A 19,244-nucleotide genomic window follows, 5' to 3' on the forward strand; every position below is an offset into this window, starting at 1 on the left:
GTTCGTGTTGGAGGCCATTAAGCTCATTTCGGTAAAACTCACGATGACGCGTCGCTGATCGGTACTTAGCATACTGCACGTTATACCTATATGCAGAATAAAGAATATATAAGTACAAATTCAGTACGAATAAAATTTGTGTGTACAATTATACCTGTATGCCAAAGGAAACTTCCCTTGTAGGTCACGATGCATAAGTAAAGTAGAGCGTCCAATATGAATCCCATGACCAAATCTGTATCAATGTGCAGCATCCCTTGAATTCTTTATTCTGCATCAGGGATACTCTACCCAGTTCTCGATACAAGTATGCCAACACTGTACTGCCCCACGATAGTGCGCCACATACGTCAAAATCCTCTAGCAGGGGCAGCCATCGTGCATGTACAAGAGTCTTGCTCGCATCAGGAAAAAGCACGCACCCTATCATGTGCAATATGTACGCACGAGCATGAAACTAAAGCTTCTCCATACTGGAATCCTCTAGTATGTCGCCTTGAAATGTCTGACGAAGCCACAATAGCTTCATCGCACCACTCCTCAAGTCGGGAACCTGGCCAAGAAGCCTAGCACATACCTCAGACCAACTATAATCATTGGTGCCCGTAACTGCCGGTCCATCGATCCGGAGACCAAGTATGATGGCCACGTCCTGTAAGGTGATGGTGCACTCCCCTATATGCATGTGAAAGGTGTTGGTCTCTGGCCTCCACCTCTCAATCAGTGCAGTAATAAGCGGCCAATCAAGCCTAATATATCAAGGTCATGCTATTAATTTGTAAGCCCTCCTCTTCAATGTGGTGGTTGTCCCCTTCATCACGATTTATCAAGTTCATGCTATTAATTTGTAAGCCCTCCTCTTCATCATCATTCTCAGATTCAACACTTGCATTATCTTCTTGAACTCCCATGTTAGTATCGAAAGCATTCTAAGTGTCCACAAATGAAGGACCGCTCATATATTATGATTGTGTCCAACCTTTATCTTGTTGAGGAGATAAAAAGCCAACGGAATCAACATCAGGGTCCTCCAACATGCGGGAGTATATTTCGTCATAATTCAACGATCTACCCAAATTCCTTTGATGTTTTTCAATGAACAATTCGATTGAATGATTCTCATCATGTAAGACTCCAATGAGACTCATATCGTACTCACTTGATATTTGAATGCCGCTTGTCCTGTTCTCCACAACAGGATAATTGCAAATAACATTAATGTGATACTCACGTGAGTTAGTTAATGTAAGTTTGTGTAATTCATTAACCAACTCATCGAAAGTACACGATTTTGTTATAAACAACAGTCTCGTCGCACCTCCTTCATAAACGGGAATATTATTTTTGAGGTAGTTAATCTTCCCATCATACGAACACAAAATTACGATTAGATCGTTCATCATCACCTCTGAAGAGTAAAACATTCAAGATCAATATTACACAAAAAACCTTAGAACTTAATTGTATATCAATTTCATATCAATTTTAGAAAACCATAATTTTATCCATATTCATATATCGATGTTCCTAAATATGTAGTAACACTATTTTTTATATTTTGACAATTCCCCCTCTAAATCCACAAAATTATTTAAATTTTCTTCACAAAAATCATAAACAATCCACAATTAATTTCTAACAATCCACAATTAATTTTTAAAATCTAATTTTTTACATGAGATCACCACGAAATAGTGAGAATACACAAGAAATAAAAAAAAATTAGATGAATTTACCTTCAATTTGAGAATATACAAAAATCATATATCGATGTTCCTAAAACATTCAAGATCAATATTACACAATAAAAAACTTAGAACTTAATTGTTACTTACCAAACCATAATTTTACCCAAATTCATATATCGATGTTCCTAAATATTTAGTAACACTATTTTTTACAATTTTGACAATTCCCCTATAAATCCACAAAATTATTTAAATTTTCTTCACAAAAATCATAAACAATCCACAATTAATTTCTAAAATCTAATTTTTTTACATGAGATCACCACAAAATAGTAAGAATATACAAAAAATAAAGAAAAATTTTTTTAGATGAATTTACCTTCAATCTGTCGATGCCCTAATTTGAGGTCAACTCTGGCGACAACGAAGGCGAGAGCGAGAGCGAGGACGACGGCCGCGGCAGATCGGAGGAGTTGAAATGGGACGAGCCAGCGGCTGGGGCCTGGGGCGGCGACTGGTGGTGGGGCGACAGAGAGGGCTAGGGTTTTGGTTTGAGGAGCGGAAGTGAGTTGGGTCACGAGACTGCGTCTTATATAGGTAGTCCAAAACTCCACGGGAGTTCAACTCCCGTGGAGTTTTTACTCTTACAACAGACTTTACGGGAGTTGAACTCCCGTGAAGTTTGTTTAAGAAATTAAACTACATGGGAGTTGAACTCCCGTGAAGTTTAAAAATATGCTAAACTTCACGGGAGTTGAACTCCCGTAAAGTTTCGTAAAAAACTTTTCAGAAACCGATCTGGTTTCAGCAACAGGGCTGAAACCAGGTCGGTTTTTACAATTAAGTTCGAAAGGGGTCGGTTTTTGTAAATAAAAGTCCAAATAGATCTGTTTTGAAAATTTGTCCATTGATGTCAATCAATTTAAAAAAAATACAAACTTGAATCTTGATCTGCTCTCTAACCTCCTCACTCCCATCTCAACCCAAAATAAACCCAAATCAATCCCAAAAAATCTCTCTTCATCATCCTCAGCCATGATCCTCTATCTCCTCCCACCGTCAGTCATCACTACAAGCTCAATCTCAACTTCCCACTACACTAATGGCAACAAGCTCAAACCCCTATTCCTCCCTTCATCATTTCTCCCCATTTCCTCCATCAAATTGACCCATTTGAGACCAGTGAGCAATGGGAGGAGATTTGCGTTGAGCCCATGTTGCTCTTTGTTGTTGGAGGCCCCCGTGCTCTGGGCCGGGAGACTCTGCGTCTTCTATGCTCTACTTAAGGCTGGGCTTGCTGGGTCTCCATCAAATCCTATCTTCTCATCTGGTTTGATCTCTCTCTCTCTCTCTCTCTCTCTTCCAATTTTTGTTTTTGGGTTTTTTTATTTGTGGGCTTTTTTTGTGTGGTAGAGTTGGGAGGTGATGTTGATGATTTGGGGTTTTCTAAGTGGTTTGAGAGCTTCCAAGGGCTTCAGGTATTTACATTGATTTGTGTTTTGATCATAATATAGTACCTTATTTTAGCTGACTTTTTAAAGAATTATTTAGGGATATTGGAAACACAAGTTACTTTATGTTGCTTAACTTCTGATTGTATCTTGTTCCTATTGAAAACAATTGGGAAACACATGTCGATTGTTGAAGCAAAGAGAATAACATTGCTTAGTTTTTGACATTCGCTCACATTAATGTGTCTTTTACATGCCTCAGTCTGATTGTTTGCGGTGAAAGTTGATATCTTCATTGCTGAATCCATTACACGTTTATCGATTACAGATTCAAAGTAAAATTAGTCTTTTTATAAGATTTTCTTACACAACGAAAATAAAAAAATACAACTCTCTTCAAACAAACGCAACGGGTGTTTATCGCCTGCTGCTTGCATGGGATCTTTGCCTGTGACGGGAACGTTGATATCCGTGGACCACCAAATGGTCAGATCAGGTTCAGAGCTTCGTTGATTTGTGAAAGAATCAAGAAACCGAAGCAATTATCTCAACAACATCGAGATAATCACTCTTCTCGAGATCAACGCAACGGGACAATCTCAAGGGAAGGAACTGGGCTGCAGATCTGTCGAACTCTCCTTTACGCCTGAAGAACTCGATCCGATCTCCTCCTCCTCTCTGAAATTCATGGCTCTTCAGTCCTCAATTTGGCAGGGCTCCGTCAACGTTCGAGAATTTCAGATCCCCAAAAAATAAAGGCCCTGGGGCTGTATTTATAGGTTTCGGGACCCCTGTTTTTGGATAAGAACGGCCGATTCCCTCTTATCCTCAGTTATAACCACTTAACCATATTCTTGGATAGATTCAGATCAGTTGGAATAAATCCAGGTGGTTAACGTCGAAAAACGGTCAAAAACAGCCAAAAACAACATTTCGGGTCTGCGGACACCCGTGGGTATCTCAGCTTGGCCGAGACACTCATGGGTGTCTCGACCAAGCCAAGACACCAAGGGGTGTCTCGGCTTGGCCGAGACACCTCCCGGAATATAGTTCGCGTGCTCTGTGCGTTTTCGTCGTATTTTTGTCGTCTGAACTCGGAATTGCGCGATTCAATATGCGTTGGAAAGCCAATGAGGAGATCTACGAGCTTCCATGATTGAATCACATGTGGAGTAGACGGAACACGAGGGGTGCTTCGTGTTTCGTAAGTGATGCGGAGCTCCCGATTAGTTCATGTTTCCGTTATTCCGAAGTTCCGTTGCTTCATATAGTTTGTTGACTCACTTCATGCGCTTGTCGACGTCGATTACGCTTCTGTGACTCGGATAGTGACGTTCATCATCTTCTCTGTGCTTCGAGCTGTGTGTAAGGGTCCGTAGGCAATTTTAGACGCCTACAGATACCCCCTCCAAAGTGTTTCAGTCTCGTTTTTTTTATAGATAAGCCTGAAATGCTTTGGATATAATCGGTCCAACCTTTAGTCGGTGTAAAAGGACCTGTAGTTAGCTTTGATTCTTGACTCCTTCGATTTTCAGTCTATTTTAATGAATAGCTACAGTTCTTCCGGCGCTGCGTTTATCGTTTGGTCGTCGTCGAAGTCTCGAATCAAAAACCGGTGAGTTGATTTTGGCTCGTGTGATCGAGTTGAATTAGAACTGACCATCTCCATCACGATATATTGACTTACGTTGACTTTCATCGCAACGTATTGACTGGCGTTGATTTTTTCATTGTAACGCATTGACCGGCGTTGACCTAGGGTTTCGGGTCGTCCAGCGTTAACTTTTTCATCGCAATACATTGACTGGCGTTAACCTAGGGTTACGCGTTAACCTAAGGTTTCGGATCGCCCGGCGTTGACTTTTTCATCGTAACACGTTAACTGGCGTTAACCTAGGGTTACGCGTTGACCGGCATTGACCTAGGGTTTAGGATCGCCCGACGTCGATTTTTTCATCGCAACGCGTTGACTGGCATTGACCTAGAGTTACGCGTTGACTGGCATTGACCTAGGGTTTCGGGTCGTCCGACGTTGACTTTTCATCGCAACGCGTGGTAGTCTCAAGTATTGAGGTTGCAGGACCAACTATTAAAGCTGATTCATCTGCAGGTATGGATCTTATCCTGAAGCTGTTGGATGCTCAAGTCATGAGACCAACTAATAAAGCTGGTGCGTCAATGACTCTCACATGCATAAGATTTTTGGCAAACCCTCAGCCATCAACGGGTTTGATGAGCCTTTACCGACTACCGTTTGAGTCGGACTAGCATACAGATTGTTTAAATCCGTTCCGCATGTAACGTTATGCTAAAAGAGTTAATTCTTTTAGTGCTACGATATTGAATACGTAGACTTCGTCTTTCTCACGGGAATAGACTACCCGGTCGCATGTATCAGATGCAGACTCAGGATAATACGTAGACTTCGTCTTTCTCACGGGAATAGACTACCCGGTCGCATGTATCAGATGCAGACTCAGGATCTTTGGCAAATCCTCAGCCATCAACGGGTTTGATGAGCCTTTACCGACTACCATTTGAGTCAGACTAGCATGCAGATTGTTTAAGTCTGTTCCGCATGTAATGTTGTGCTAAAAGAATTAACTCTTTTAGTACTACGATATTAAATACGTAGACTTCGTCTTTCTCATGGGAATAGACTACCCGGTAACGCGTGTTAGGTGTTGACTTATCCCTTCTTCGGATTCGGGATAAAAGTCTCCAGACTCGGATTCTGATGTCTTTTTTACTCGGCGAAAGACTAAACCGACAACACGTGTTAGGCGTTGACTTATCTTTATTTAGGAGTCGAGATAAAGTTCCTTGTGCGTGTAAGGCACGGATTATGATGTTATTAATAACAACCAGCCACAATGTCGAATATGTGGACTTTTGTCTTTTTTACGGTCAAGGGCTAACCGGCAACGCATGTTAGGCGCTGACTTATCCCTACTTAGGTTTCGGGATAAAATTCCCTAGATTTGGATTCTAGTATCTTCTTCAATAGGTGAAAGACTAAACCGACAACGCGTGTTAGGCGTTGACTTATCTCTATTTAGGAGTCGAGATAAAGTTCCCAGTACGCGTAAGGCACGGATTATGGTGTTATTAATAACAACATGTCATAATATCGAATATGTGGGCTTTTGTCTTTTTTCACGGTCAAGGGCTAACCGGTAACGCGTGTTAGGCGCTGACTTATCTCTATTTAGGCTTCGGGATAAAATTCCCTAGATTTAGATTCTGGTGTCTTCTTCAATCGGTGAAGGACTAAACCGGCAACGCGTGTTAGGCGTTGACTTATCCCTACTTAGGATTCAGGATAAAATTTCCCATACGTATAAGGCACGGATTACGGAGTTGAAGGATGGTGTCGAAAAATAAGAGAGAAAGAATTTTATATTCTATCTTCCAAAACTGAAGATGAAGAATTTTATATTCTATCTCCAGTTGTCAAGGAAACTCGAAGTGGTATCTCCATCCTAAGAATCCGAAAAAGTGAAACTAGGAGTGTGATCTCCACTCCGAGAATCGGAAAGATTCAAGCAATCCTAACTTTTATAGGATTGGTTGCTTAATCCAAGAAAAGAATTCCTCATTTATTAAGGTGAAATTCCGATTTTGGCCTTAACTTTTATAGGTTTGGCCGAATAGGAAAAGGTAAAAGTCTTTCGTTTATTGAAAGGAGCATTCTGGTCTTGGTCCTAACTATCTGCAGGCTCGACCAAGTGAGGTTGGAGGCAACCATAACTTTTATAGATTTGATTGCTCAAATTGAAAGTGGACCTCTCGTTCATGAAAGGAATCGAGAGGGGATTTTGGTTGTGGTCCTAACTGTTTAAAGGTTTGACCAAGATGGAAATTTGAGATGACTCTAACTGTTTAAAGGTTTGATCGTTCAATTTATGGATCTCTCGTTCATGGAAGGAATCGAGAAGGGATTTGGTTGTGGTCCTAACTGTTTAAAGGTTTGACCAAGATGGGAATTTGAGACGATCCTAACTGTTTAAAGGTTTGATCGTTCAATTTGTGGACCTCTCGTTCATGGAAAGAATCGAGAGGGGATTTTAGTTGTGGTCCTAACTGTTTAAAGGTTTGACCAAGTAGACAGTGAAGTGGGAGTACAAATCACAGTGGGAGTGTTGACTTATACAAGTCACTCAGAGGGGATTCCTGGTGTTAAGTGACAAATACTTAACACGGAGGGGTTTGATAATCGTCAATGATCAGGATATTAAAATTCCAAGTATTATGTCTGAAATTTAACAATGGGAATGTTAAGTGCACAGACGCATTGGAAGTTTGAGTGGATTCAACCGAAAGGAATTTTGGTGGTCCCATCGTTAATTAGTCTGATCGGTGGGGATTTTATGGTGGAAGACTGTAAGTCATCAAACACCAATGGGAGTTTTGTGAGGGAAGATTGATCCAACGAAGTGATCGAATCTCGTCTCAGCAAAAGAGTGTTCGAAAATCACAGTGGGGGTTTAGTGTTTATCATTTTGTTTGTAATGATCGGGTTTATCCCTAAGAAAATAACATGTAGCATTCTTCCGAAAACTTCCCGTTACATGAATCATCCACCCCCAGCTTTTCTTATGAAACTGAGTTTATCATTGTATTTAACTGCATGATCGGGTTATCCTTAAGAATACCATGCATGGCACTCTCCAGGAACTTCCCGTGAAAGAAAAAAAATAGTTTAGACTCATATACATGTTGGAGTATCGAGGATCAGTTTATACTCGTATACTCTTCGGAGTGGCGCACCGTCATTCGGCTTATTCTAGCTTTATGGCGCCAGAGTCGATTAGAGCTTGAATCTTGTTCTTTAGACCGAAACAAATCTCAGTAGGATGGAGAACCCTCCTGTGATACGCACAGTAGTTTGGGTCCGTAATCCTCTTAGAACCCTCCTGTGATACGCACAGTAGTTTGGGTCCGTAATCCTCTTAGCTCCCTCCTGATCTTTAATAGGCGGTAGCTTAATCTCACCGTTATTCAGGAGGTACTTGAAAATATCTGAAACTTCCTCATCCTTGAAAGAATACTTTTTTTGGAGTCCCGGATCTGGAACTCTTTGCTGCTTTTGAGGTTGTTGTTGTGACGTCTGATTATTATCACTAGCAACCGCAGGCATTGACTGCTGGCTTCTTTCGATCTTCTTCCTTCTGAGGAAGCGTTCGGCTTATTCACCACGCATCTTTAAATCTTTTCAAGTTTTGGATGGGTTTAATCCCATAACTCCCAACACGTCCAAAGAGGTTGTTGTGGCAAGTTTGTAGGATGAATTCCTCCGTGATCGGATCTCGGTAATTTATCGTCTTGTTCCGAAAGCGTTTAACAAAGTCGGCGACTATTTCTCCGTCTTTTTGCTTCTCATAGAAGAGTGTCCTGATGAATACCTCGGCGTCGTCATCAAAGAAGTTGATGAGGAATGATCTCTCTATATCATCCCAGCTGTTGATGCTTCCAGGCTTGAGACAGCGGTACCAATCGAAGGCAGGCCTGCGAAGGGTGCCAACGAATGATCGAACCATCAATGCTTCATTGCCGAATATCATGCCCAAGTGGGATTTAAAGTAGATCAAATGTTGAGTGGGCAAGCCCTTCCCGTCGAACGGCATAATGAAGTTGATCAGGTTGAATTTGGCCGGATACGGGATCGACTCCCACTCTCTCGGGTAAGGACACCGAATGCCGGTCTTCTTTACCTCTCGAGCAGATATCAGAGCGTTGGTTTTGCTCTCGAGATTCTTCATCTTTTTGTCCTCATCTGTATCATGCTTCAGACGATTTCTGAGAGAAACAACGGGACCACCCCCAGCGTTGTTATCTTTGGTGGGACCACCCCTAGCGTTATTGTTGTCGGGAGGGATATCAATGTTGATAGTCTCATCCGGTTCTGGATCACTATCTACTGTATTAACTTGTTCTACTACAATGTTGCGATGACTGGATTCGCCAATCTGTCTTGATAAGGCTTGAAGTTAAAGGTCATGTAACTCCCTCATCCGTTGTATGGTCAGTTCTATTTCAACCTTAAACTCTTCTTTCTGTTTAGCGAGAGCATTTTCGATCATCTGAGTTATTTGGTCAGGAGTGATGGTGAGCGTTTCACGGGATTGCCCTGGGCTGGATACAGTAGCATTTGAAGCAATTGCGGAGCAAGCGTCTGATGCTTCATCATCTGAGGATAATCCTCTATTCATCCTTTGATAATCCCTGCGTCTAGTGGTTCCCGATCGCAAACGGGTCAGACGATGCGATATGAGCGGATCAGCATTAGAAGGTCGAATCGACTTTTCCTTATCAGCCATGTTGATGATGACCGCAGATTGTTTAGGTCCTACAGTTTCTAGCTGGAGCCGAGACATTAATTGAGCTATTCCCGAATTGACTATTCTTCTTGGAGAAAAGTTAGGACTAGACCCGCTTAAAACCATCGGAGACTTTTCCTTGTTGACCATGTTAATGGTAACTTCTGGGAATTCGTCATCTCGAACAACCGATCTTCTTTTGTGAAAACGCCTTGATTTGGGTTTCGACGCTTCAGAGGAAAGCCTTTGGAACACTGAGACTCTCTGTGAAGCGGTCTTGGGACAGCTACACGCTGATAATACTGCCCTGATAAGTTTGATACACGGATAGTGAAAGTCCGTTTCTCGGGTATTTTTCTTTTGAGGTTTATTCGTACCCCCAGCCCGATAGTACAACTCATCGGCATTATGCCTGGAGCAATCCATCGGCTGTTTACATGAATTCTCAGTTATAACGTGTTCGTCTATCTGACATGTTTTCTTCTGAGTAAACAACGCCTTGTTAGCGTCTGCAGGAGTCACTCGTTTGGAATCACACTTTTCTGAGGGTGAAACCCTAACGGGCTCCTGGCCTTCTATACGCACCCCCAAATGGACGGTTACAAGAATCAACTTGTTAGGAGGTCGCGTACGACCCCCAGTCTGGATGTTTACTCGGGGTTCCTTCAACGGTCCCAAGCGTTCCTTAACAGGCGCTCTGCCTCGATCTTCGGGTAGAGAACTGAGGCGATCCTTCAATGGAATTCTAACTCTGGAAAGAGCCACACCGCTATAGGGTTCCACCGGAGGCGTGGGAGCGGAAGGAGCGGGATCCGAAGTTAATGAGGGCTGGGGAGCAACGTCGCCTACTTTTGCCTTAGGCATTGATTTAGCCTTTGGCATCCAAATTTGTTTGGATCTCGGCGATCTCTTAACCGTCTCTTCCTTTTACATTTCTTGTGCTTTTCGCACAAGGATCTGGGCATGCGCAAGAAGTACGCGACTCTTCTGAATGCACTCCTCAAGAGTGGAACGGTTCCGTTTGACACGAACCCATTTGTTAGTAGGTGGTTAGGAGGAGGTTCCCGAAGCTTGCTGTGGAGATGGCTTAGCCACTTGGCGCTTTCTGAACTCCAGATCTGCTTGGTAACGGAGTTCATCCACCTGATCCAAAGTCTTGGCGAATTGGCGCGCGAGGCGTTGGCGTTGCCTTTGACGTGCTCTCTTTGATAGAGTTGGCATGTCTTCAGCAGTCGACTCCTTAATCGAAGAGGAGTTCAGATTTGCAGATCTGGCTTCATTGGACGTTGGCGAATAGTTGCGAAGTGCATCTGCAGCAACGGTAGCAGGGAGATCGCCTACTTAAGTCTTCAGATCTGAAGACCAGCGGATCTTTCGGGAGAAGGAGACCTTCATGCGCTTATGAGGAGAGGCGGGTCTGGAGGAGGAGGAGACGTACTCCTCAAACTTCTGTTGGTCGAACTCGTATTCGACCTCTTCAGCCACGGGGATCCTGATCGTTGGCTGCGGCACGACAGCCTCGACAGCAAGGCTGTTGGCTCCCACTGTGGTCGCCAGTTTGTTTACGGTAAAAGTTGATATCTTCATTGCTGAATCCATTACACGTTTATCGATTACAGATTCAAAGTAAAATTAGTCTTTTTATAAGACTTTCTTACACAATGAAAATAAGAAAAATACAACTCTCTTCAAACAAACGCAACGGGTGTTTATCGCCTACTGCTTGCGTAGGATCTTTATCTGTGATGGGGACGTTGATATCCGTGGATCACCAAACAGTCAGATCAGGTCCGGAGCTTCGTTGATTCTCGAAGGAATCAAGAAACCGAAGCAATTATCTCGGCAACAGCGAGATAATCACTCTTCTCGAGATCACAGTAACTGGGCAATCTCAAGGGAAGGAACCGGGCTGCAAATCTGTCGAACTCTCCTTCTTTACACCTGAAGAACTCGATCCGATCTCCTCCTCTCTGAAATTCGTGGCTTTTCAGTCCTCAATTCGGCAGGACTTCGCCAACATTCGAGAATTCCAGATCCCAAAAAATGAAGGCCCTAGGGCTATATTTATAGGCTTCGGGACCCCTGTTTTTAGATAAAAATGTCTGATTCCCTCTTATCCTCAGTTGTAACCACTTAACCACGTTCTTGGATAGATTCAGATCAGTTAGAACAAATCCAGGTGTTTAACGTCGAAAAATGGTAAAAAACAGCCAAAAACAGCATTTCGGGTCTGCGAACACCCGTGGGTGTCTCGGCGTGGCCGAGACACTCATGGGTGTCTCAGCCAAGCCGAGACACCAAGAGGTGTCTCGGCGAGGCCCGGAACATAGTTTGCGCGTTCTGTCCGTTTCCGCCGTATTTTCGTCGTCTGAACTTGGAATTGCGCGATTCAATATGTGTTGGAAAGCCGACGAGGAGATCTACGAGCTTCCATGATTGAATCATATGTGGAGTAGACGGGACACGAGGGGTGTTTCGTGTTTCGTAAGTGACGCGGAGCTCCCGATCAGTTCATGTTTCTGTTATTCCGAAGTTTCGTTGCTTCATATAGTTCGTCGACTCACTTCATGTGTTTGTCGACGTCGATTAAGCTTTTGTGACTCGGATAGTGACGTTCATCGTCTTCTCTGTGCTTTGATTTGCGTGTGAGGGCCCGTAGACAATTTTAGACGCCTACATTGATGAATCTGATTCCAAAGATCTTTAATGGATTTGTAGTTGTGAATCATGTTGTCACATTTTTTAGCCGTTGTGTTCTCTATCGAAGAAATTTGCCACAATTGGATTATGTAAAGGGTAGAAAGCAACTCACAAGCTAAGTTCAAATTTTATTTTCATGACTAGTTCAAGAAAGATAAATGTTCCTCAGATACCGATATCTACTTGAAGAAAGATCCTTAGATAAGGATTGGAAAAGTTAGGAGCCTAGGAGAAATAAAATAGGATAGCATTTTTTTTTGAGAAAAATGATGGAATACCACAAAGGTACTCCAACCAGCTAAATTAACAAAAAAAAGGTTGTTACATAGGTAGAACATAACCCTAACCCAAGAGTATGCATTATTAGTTAAAATGCATTATTAGTTAAAAAACTACATGTGAGGAAATAAAAGAAACACCCCTGTACATAGCACTAGTCATACAGTTCACAAAAGAGTAAAAAGTATTATAGCATAAAGCTATACATAATCCAAAAAGAAACATAGTAAGGAGTTCTCTGTGATTGATCTTCATTCCAGCATTATTGTGTTGTCTGCAATACTCCCCTCATTATCACCAGCAGCTCCAACAATCTGAAAATTTCTTCTCCCATTGTCTCTTTTCCTCCTCCTTTCCTGCACTCTAGAAGCTCGAGCAGACAATATATTAAAACCTAGCCAACAGGTTGAGTAAGTCACAATTTTGTTCAAAGATCAAGAGATATCTTCCTCTTGTTAGAAAACAGTCTATCATTGCGTTCTTGCCACACACATCAAGTTAGAGAGTAGATGAGAACATCCCATTTTAAATTGGTTTTTTCATCATGGCTTATACCCTAACTTAACCATAGATATCTTAATGAAGCCAATCTTTAGTATTCAATTTGAATTGAATTGACTTCCAAATTGAATAAAAAAAATCACATTTAAGGAACAAATGTGTATGATTTTCTTTCATCTTAGAGCATAAAAAAGTTTTCTCTAATTGTATTCCTTTTTTTCTAAAATATCTTTTGTATTCAAGCCATGTCCCAACCAGACAAGAAATCTAACTTTTAAAGGAATAGGAAGAACCCATATATTTTCATAATCATATCTCAATCCTCCATCGATAAGAAGTTGATAAAAGGATTTAACAGTAAAAATATTTTTTGAATCCCACAAACATTTTCTTTTATCCTCATGTTGCACTAGATTAACTGAATTGAGAGAATTCATCATTTCAAAATATTGAGAAACCAAATTAAAATTGTTCATCCTATATCTACAAATTATGTTCCTTCTTCCTCAAAACTACTAATGGTGGCATAAGGGGATGAAGTGAGTGCAAATAATGATGGAAAGAGAGAAGCAAGAGTAGATGAGCCTAACCACTTGTCAAGCCAAAATAAAGTATAATAACTATTTCACACATCCATTTGAGTACTGCATAAAAAGCTATCAACATTGACCAAAATGTTTCTCCAAAAATGTTATAAATATAGTCTTCCAGAATGCAAATACTCTGTCCAAGTTCTTTCTTCAAAATATTTATGAAAACTAATTTGCTTCCATAATCCAGAATTTCCATCAAATCATTTCCAGAGCTACTTTCCCAAAAGTGCTTTATTCATAATTTTCAAATTTGTAACTCCTAATCCTCCATAATATTTTGATCTACAAATTTCATCCTATTTAACCAAATTTGTAAAACCTTTATGCTCCAAAGACCCAATCCACATAAATCTTCTCCTCATCTTATCATTTGTTTTAATTACCCATGAAGGAACTAAAAAGAAGGAGAATCAAAAAATTAGCATGAAGGAGAGGACTGAGTTAACTAAAACTAGTCTTCCTCCCATTGACAATGATCTACCTTTCCATAAAACTAATCTCTTCTCTATTTTCTCAACTAAAGGAAACCAGTCATCTTTCTTCAATCTTCCAGACCTTAAAGGCACCCAAGATAGGTAATAGAAAAGTTACCACTCTTACAGTTCATCATAGTGGCCAAGTTTTGTTGTAAAGGTTCATTATCCTCAAAAGTAATAAGAACACTCTTATTAAAGCTGATTTTCAGACCAGAGGCAAGTTCGAAACAGTATAAAACCAGCTTCAAAACTATCAAATGTTCTCTATTATTCTTGTAAAAAATCAAAGTATCATCTGTATATTACAGACAAAATACTTTGTGACCCATATTGTCAGGACCTAATCCTTCAAGAAGATGCGAATCAACTGCCAAAGTTAACATTCTAGTAAAAGAGTCTGCTGCCAAAACAAAGAGAATGGGTGACAAAGGGTCTCTTTGACGAACACCTCTTTTAGACATAATCCAATTCTCAGGTTTACCGTTTAAATTAATGGCTGACAAACCTCCTTTTAAACACATACTCACCCAATTTATCTATTTATATCCAAACCTCTTAGCTTTCAAAACATCTAGAATAAAATTCCAGTCTAATATATCATAATCCTTCACAAAATCTAATTTTAACAGAATCCTCCCTGCAATTTTATTATTCTGAAAACAATTAGATATTATTTCTTAGGCTGCAGCCACTCCATCAAGCAAGAATCTATCCTTAATAGACTGAACTGGGTCTATAAGCAAATCTAGCTTAGGATTCGGTATATTAGTCAAAACTTTAGTGACCACTTTATAAATCACATTGAGAACGCTAATAGGTCTATAATCATTGATAGTTAGAGATTCATTTTTTTAGAATAAAAATAATGTGAGCATAATTGAGTCTGTTGATTTCTAGTCTACCTTCATAAAATTCCTCAAAAAGTTTCATAACATCCATTTTCACCGTGTCCCAAAAAACTTGAAAAAATAATGCAGGAAAACCATCGGTCTAGGGGATTTATCCCCATTCATATCAAAGATAGCTTTGTGAACTTCCTCCATAGAAAAAGATTGTTCAATATCACTAGCACCCCAATCAACAAAAGGAAATAAACGACTCCAATCAAGTTGGAATCTATGAGGAACAGTTTGACCAAAAATCTGATTGTAATGGTTTAAAAAAAACAGAGCAATCTCATCATCAGAGCTAATTTCAGTATTATTGTAAACAATTGAAGAAATCAGGTTATTTCTCTTCCTACCTTTAGCAATCTTATGAAAATATGAAGTGTTGTGATCTCCCTCTTTAAGCCAATGGGTCTTAGTTCTTTGTTTCCACATTTGTTCTTCTTAGAATAAAATCTCATTCAACTGGACTGAAATATCATTTTTTCTGATCATTTCATTATCTGTCAAATCTCTATTCTCTTTTAGAACTTCTAACTCTAAAAAGTTATCCAGTAACTCCTTTTTTGTTTTGACGTTATGAAAATTGGAATGAATCCATTGTTTTATACACTTCCTCATAAATCTTAGTTTACCCATAATGTTTTTAGCAGCCGTCACTAAAAGGAGCACAACTCCACCACAAGGAAAACATTTTGTAAAATCTTCAAACTGCAGCCAAATTTTTTTCAAATCTGAAAATTTTAACAATTTGTTGATTATCCCCACATTCAAAACTTATAGGGGCATGATTTGATAATTGATTACTAAGGTCTTGTTGCCTAGAGAAAGGAAACATGTCTTCCTAATCTGAGTTGAAAAAAACTTTGTCAAGTCTAGCCATAGAAGATAATCTTCTCTTAGGGGCTGTTTGGTTGCACACTTTTTGAGAAAATATTTCTCAAAAAATCTGACAATGGCAATTTTATAATTAAAAGTTTTCTATAGATTTCTGTAAATTGTGTTTGGTTCAACAAAAAATTTATAGAAATATTTTCTATAAAATATCAAAAACTACCAAATTTTACAAAAAATATTTTCCTCTCAAAATGAGAGGAAATCAACAGGAAATCTGACATCTTCCTTATTTAATCAACAAAACCCGTCCCATACCCATTTTCTATAAAGTTATGAGCCATTTTCTTGTTTTGAACCAACCAATCAAAGTATAAAAAATAAGAAAATTGTTACTTTTTAACTTCTCAAAAATTTTCCTATAATTTTTTTAAGAAATACAAGGAAATCATATTTTGGGTGGAAAACATTTCCTATAATTTATAGAAATTGAACCAAACACCCTCCTTATTTGACCAAGTATAATTTCTTCCATGAAGGGGGCTATCTATTAGTTTCAATTCATTGATCACTTCATTAAATTCTTCTATTTCTTTCATATGACTAGCTTCACCCTTTCTTTCTCCAGGATTAATTGTAACATTATGATCTCCTACCATAACCCAAGGACCTGAAATGTTGTTTTTAATATCTTTGAGTTTCTGCCAAAAAAGCATTCTCTCTCTATTACAAAGAGGTCTATAGACTGATGAAACAGTCCAAATAAAACCATTCCTTTTATTTTGTAACACAATAGTCAAAACAAATCTTCTAGAGATTTCATGTAACCGCTTCCATTTATTATAATTCCAACTAATCATTATCCCATCAGAAGCACCACAAGAGGGTAGATAAACCCAATCAAACATGTTACCACCCAAACTTTTTAAAATATTGTCAGTAAAATAACTTAACTTGGTTTCTTGTAAACAAATAATTTCAAACTTATTCAGCTGACAAAAATCTTTAACTCCAAATCTTTTTGAATTCAACCCCAAGCCTCTAACATTCCATGTAACTAACATTTGATAAAAGCAGAACCCCACAACAGAACAATTTCCAAGAATCTGCTCAAAAGTAGCTCTCTCTCGCTCCATTTACCTCACTTTTTTAAGAGGATCAAAATCCTCTTGAGGCTCAAGAATAACAGCACATTTAGAAGCATAGTTTTGCAGCTGAGGGTCATTATGTAGTGAAACCTTTCGTGATTATTTTTCTCCCACATAATTCTGATATTAGAGGAAGTTCGGTGATATGACAATTAAAGTCCTTGTGAGTTGTGAACAAGAAGAATTTCCTTTTGGCTTAGGCTGGGTTTTTTAAACCTGTTAGTTCTATTGAGAGCGCGGAATATAATTTTTCTTTACAGCTGAGGGGAAGAGGATAGTTGAAGAGATATAATGAACGATACATAATACAATTGAATTGTCAGGATTTAGTGGTAACATTATGTGGCTGTCACATTGTTTTGAATTGTGGCTGTCGACGGTCAAGTCTCCATCTTGTACGCTGAATTGGCCAACTTATCAAAAAACAAAAAAAAGACCACGGGTCAAATTTTTATTAAATGCTAACTTTTCTCTGTTAATTCTATTTTTTATGGGAGCCGGTCATGCTCGCAACACTTCATCTTATTTCCAAGGCATGGGACGGTGTATTCAATACTTCCCAATGAAAGGGGGATTGATCCATGCTCGATTCCATAACTGATAAATGGGAATTACCTTGTGAAGAAAAAAAAGACTTTTTCGTGGAATTGGCCATTCCACTTCCTTTATAGAGAGATCATGTTCAAGCAAGCAAATAAAATGTGGTTACAGAAGTCTATCTTTCGCATATATGCTTCAAGAGGCATCATGACATAACCATAGAGCTGAGTAGCGACCTAAAAGATCGAAGGGAACAAGACGATATATAGACAATCAAATCCCTTACGAGTTCAAAACTTGCTTTTTTTGGGCTTGAAGCAGTCTCAAACCAAAATACTCAACAAGCATAAGCATTCTCTCTCCCTGAAAAGGAGGTGATTTAGCCACACCTTCCAGTACAACTACCTTGTTACGACTTCATTCCAGTCACTGGCCCCGCCTTTGGCATCCCCCTCCTTGCAGTTAAGGTAATGACTTCGGGCCATAGCGTCGACAGTCAAGCCTCCATCTTGTACACTGTACCGGCCATCAAAAAGAAATCGACTACTAATTAAATTTTCATTTAGTGGTGGCTTTTCTCTTTTAATTCTTATTTTGTTCAATAGATGGTAGTTGGGTTGTCAATAGGATTTGACAAAGAGGATATGAGTCGGATTAGTGTTTGATCAACTTATCTGTCTCATATTGAACTCAGCTTCAAAGACCTAATAGCAATTTAAAGGACTAATTTTAAACTAGTTTAAGAATTGTAGGACCTAATAGCAATTTCCATTATTTAAGGAACTAATTTCGAAATATGAAACATTTAAGGGACCAATGTCCCACCCCAAAAAAAAAGAAAAAAATAAACTTAAAAAAGTATTCATAGTCAACGCGGCCGGAACCAAAACTAGACCATCTCTGCTTTTGCATTGCGCTAGCGTTACCGAGAATAAAGAAACGAAGAAAGAAAGTATAAGAGAATTAGAAATATGAAAGATATATGGTGAGATTTGTATACCAAATTAAGGTGCCAAACTGACCTACCAGTTATTTGAAGAGGGATTTGTATATAATTGAGAGGGGAAAGTTATCACCCCCTCAGTTTTCCAATGTCATTTTACTGCATGCTCTAATACAGTTCTCTCTGTTTGCAGAAGGAATTCATCCTTCTTGCTTCTGCTGGCATCAAATTCCGATCAACTGAAAGCTAGAGGAGAAAAGGTGAGCTTTTTGTTTCTCCAGTCTGCCTACCTCATCAGTTGTTATCTACTTCATCAATTTTCACCTACTTCCAGAAAGAATGACCGTCAGGTTTGTGAACACCGTTCTCCCTCTGACTGCACAAAAAAAAGGCAAAAAAAAATCAACTTTACCACTTCTATTTCTCAGATCATCAAGAGAAGGGGATCTAGGTGAGGAATGCGTTCCGTCTACTAAAAGGTGCAACTTTGCCCTATCAATCTTCTCCTTTTGCTACAAATGGTCTTACATTTTGATTAAAGCTGTCTATGGAAATTTTCTTATCTTTGACCATGCTGATTATTTGTTGGATTATTAAATTAAAAAACATTACTCGTAGTCAACAAAGAGTTTAAAAAATTTGAGGGTTGACATACCATACTTTACCGCGTCAGATATATATACTTCAATTTTAATTATCAAATTATTGCTTTACCTATCCGTACTTGCAGCAGATCATGGGTCGTCACACCGAGCAAATTCATGACTTTGTATGACTGTCCGTCGTTAAGGGAAAAATTGGAAAAATAATTAGTTTAATACAGAGTGAGATTGTGAACAAACACTGAAAACAGTGAATAATGAATTTTTTTTGTTAGCTTACTA

The 19,244-nt window shown here is 39.4% G+C and overlaps 1 protein-coding gene across 1 annotated transcript; it reads left to right on the top strand.

Moving 5' to 3' along the window:
• Window positions 2,612-18,741, top strand: LOC109842871. The gene is made up of 4 exons (XM_020411780.1): window positions 2,612-3,018; window positions 3,102-3,166; window positions 18,554-18,620; window positions 18,695-18,741. The coding sequence occupies exons 1-3, from the start codon at window positions 2,724-2,726 to the stop codon at window positions 18,608-18,610; spliced, it is 417 nt and encodes a 138-aa protein (XP_020267369.1). The 5' UTR covers window positions 2,612-2,723; the 3' UTR covers window positions 18,611-18,620; window positions 18,695-18,741.

Source organism: Asparagus officinalis, chromosome 5 (genome assembly GCF_001876935.1).
Source record: "Asparagus officinalis chromosome 5, Aspof.V1, whole genome shotgun sequence".
NCBI classification, from domain to species: Eukaryota; Viridiplantae; Streptophyta; class Magnoliopsida; order Asparagales; family Asparagaceae; genus Asparagus; species Asparagus officinalis.

Bases quoted from the DNA above. Each gene is read 5' to 3' on its own strand.
- LOC109842871 (XM_020411780.1), top strand. From the start codon at position 2,724: ATGATCCTCTATCTCCTCCCACCGTCAGTCATCACTACAAGCTCAATC. The intron at 3,019-3,101 runs GTTTGATCTCTC...TTTGTGTGGTAG, and splicing joins AAATCCTATCTTCTCATCTG to AGTTGGGAGGTGATGTTGAT. The intron at 3,167-18,553 runs GTATTTACATTG...CTCTGTTTGCAG, and splicing joins AGAGCTTCCAAGGGCTTCAG to AAGGAATTCATCCTTCTTGC.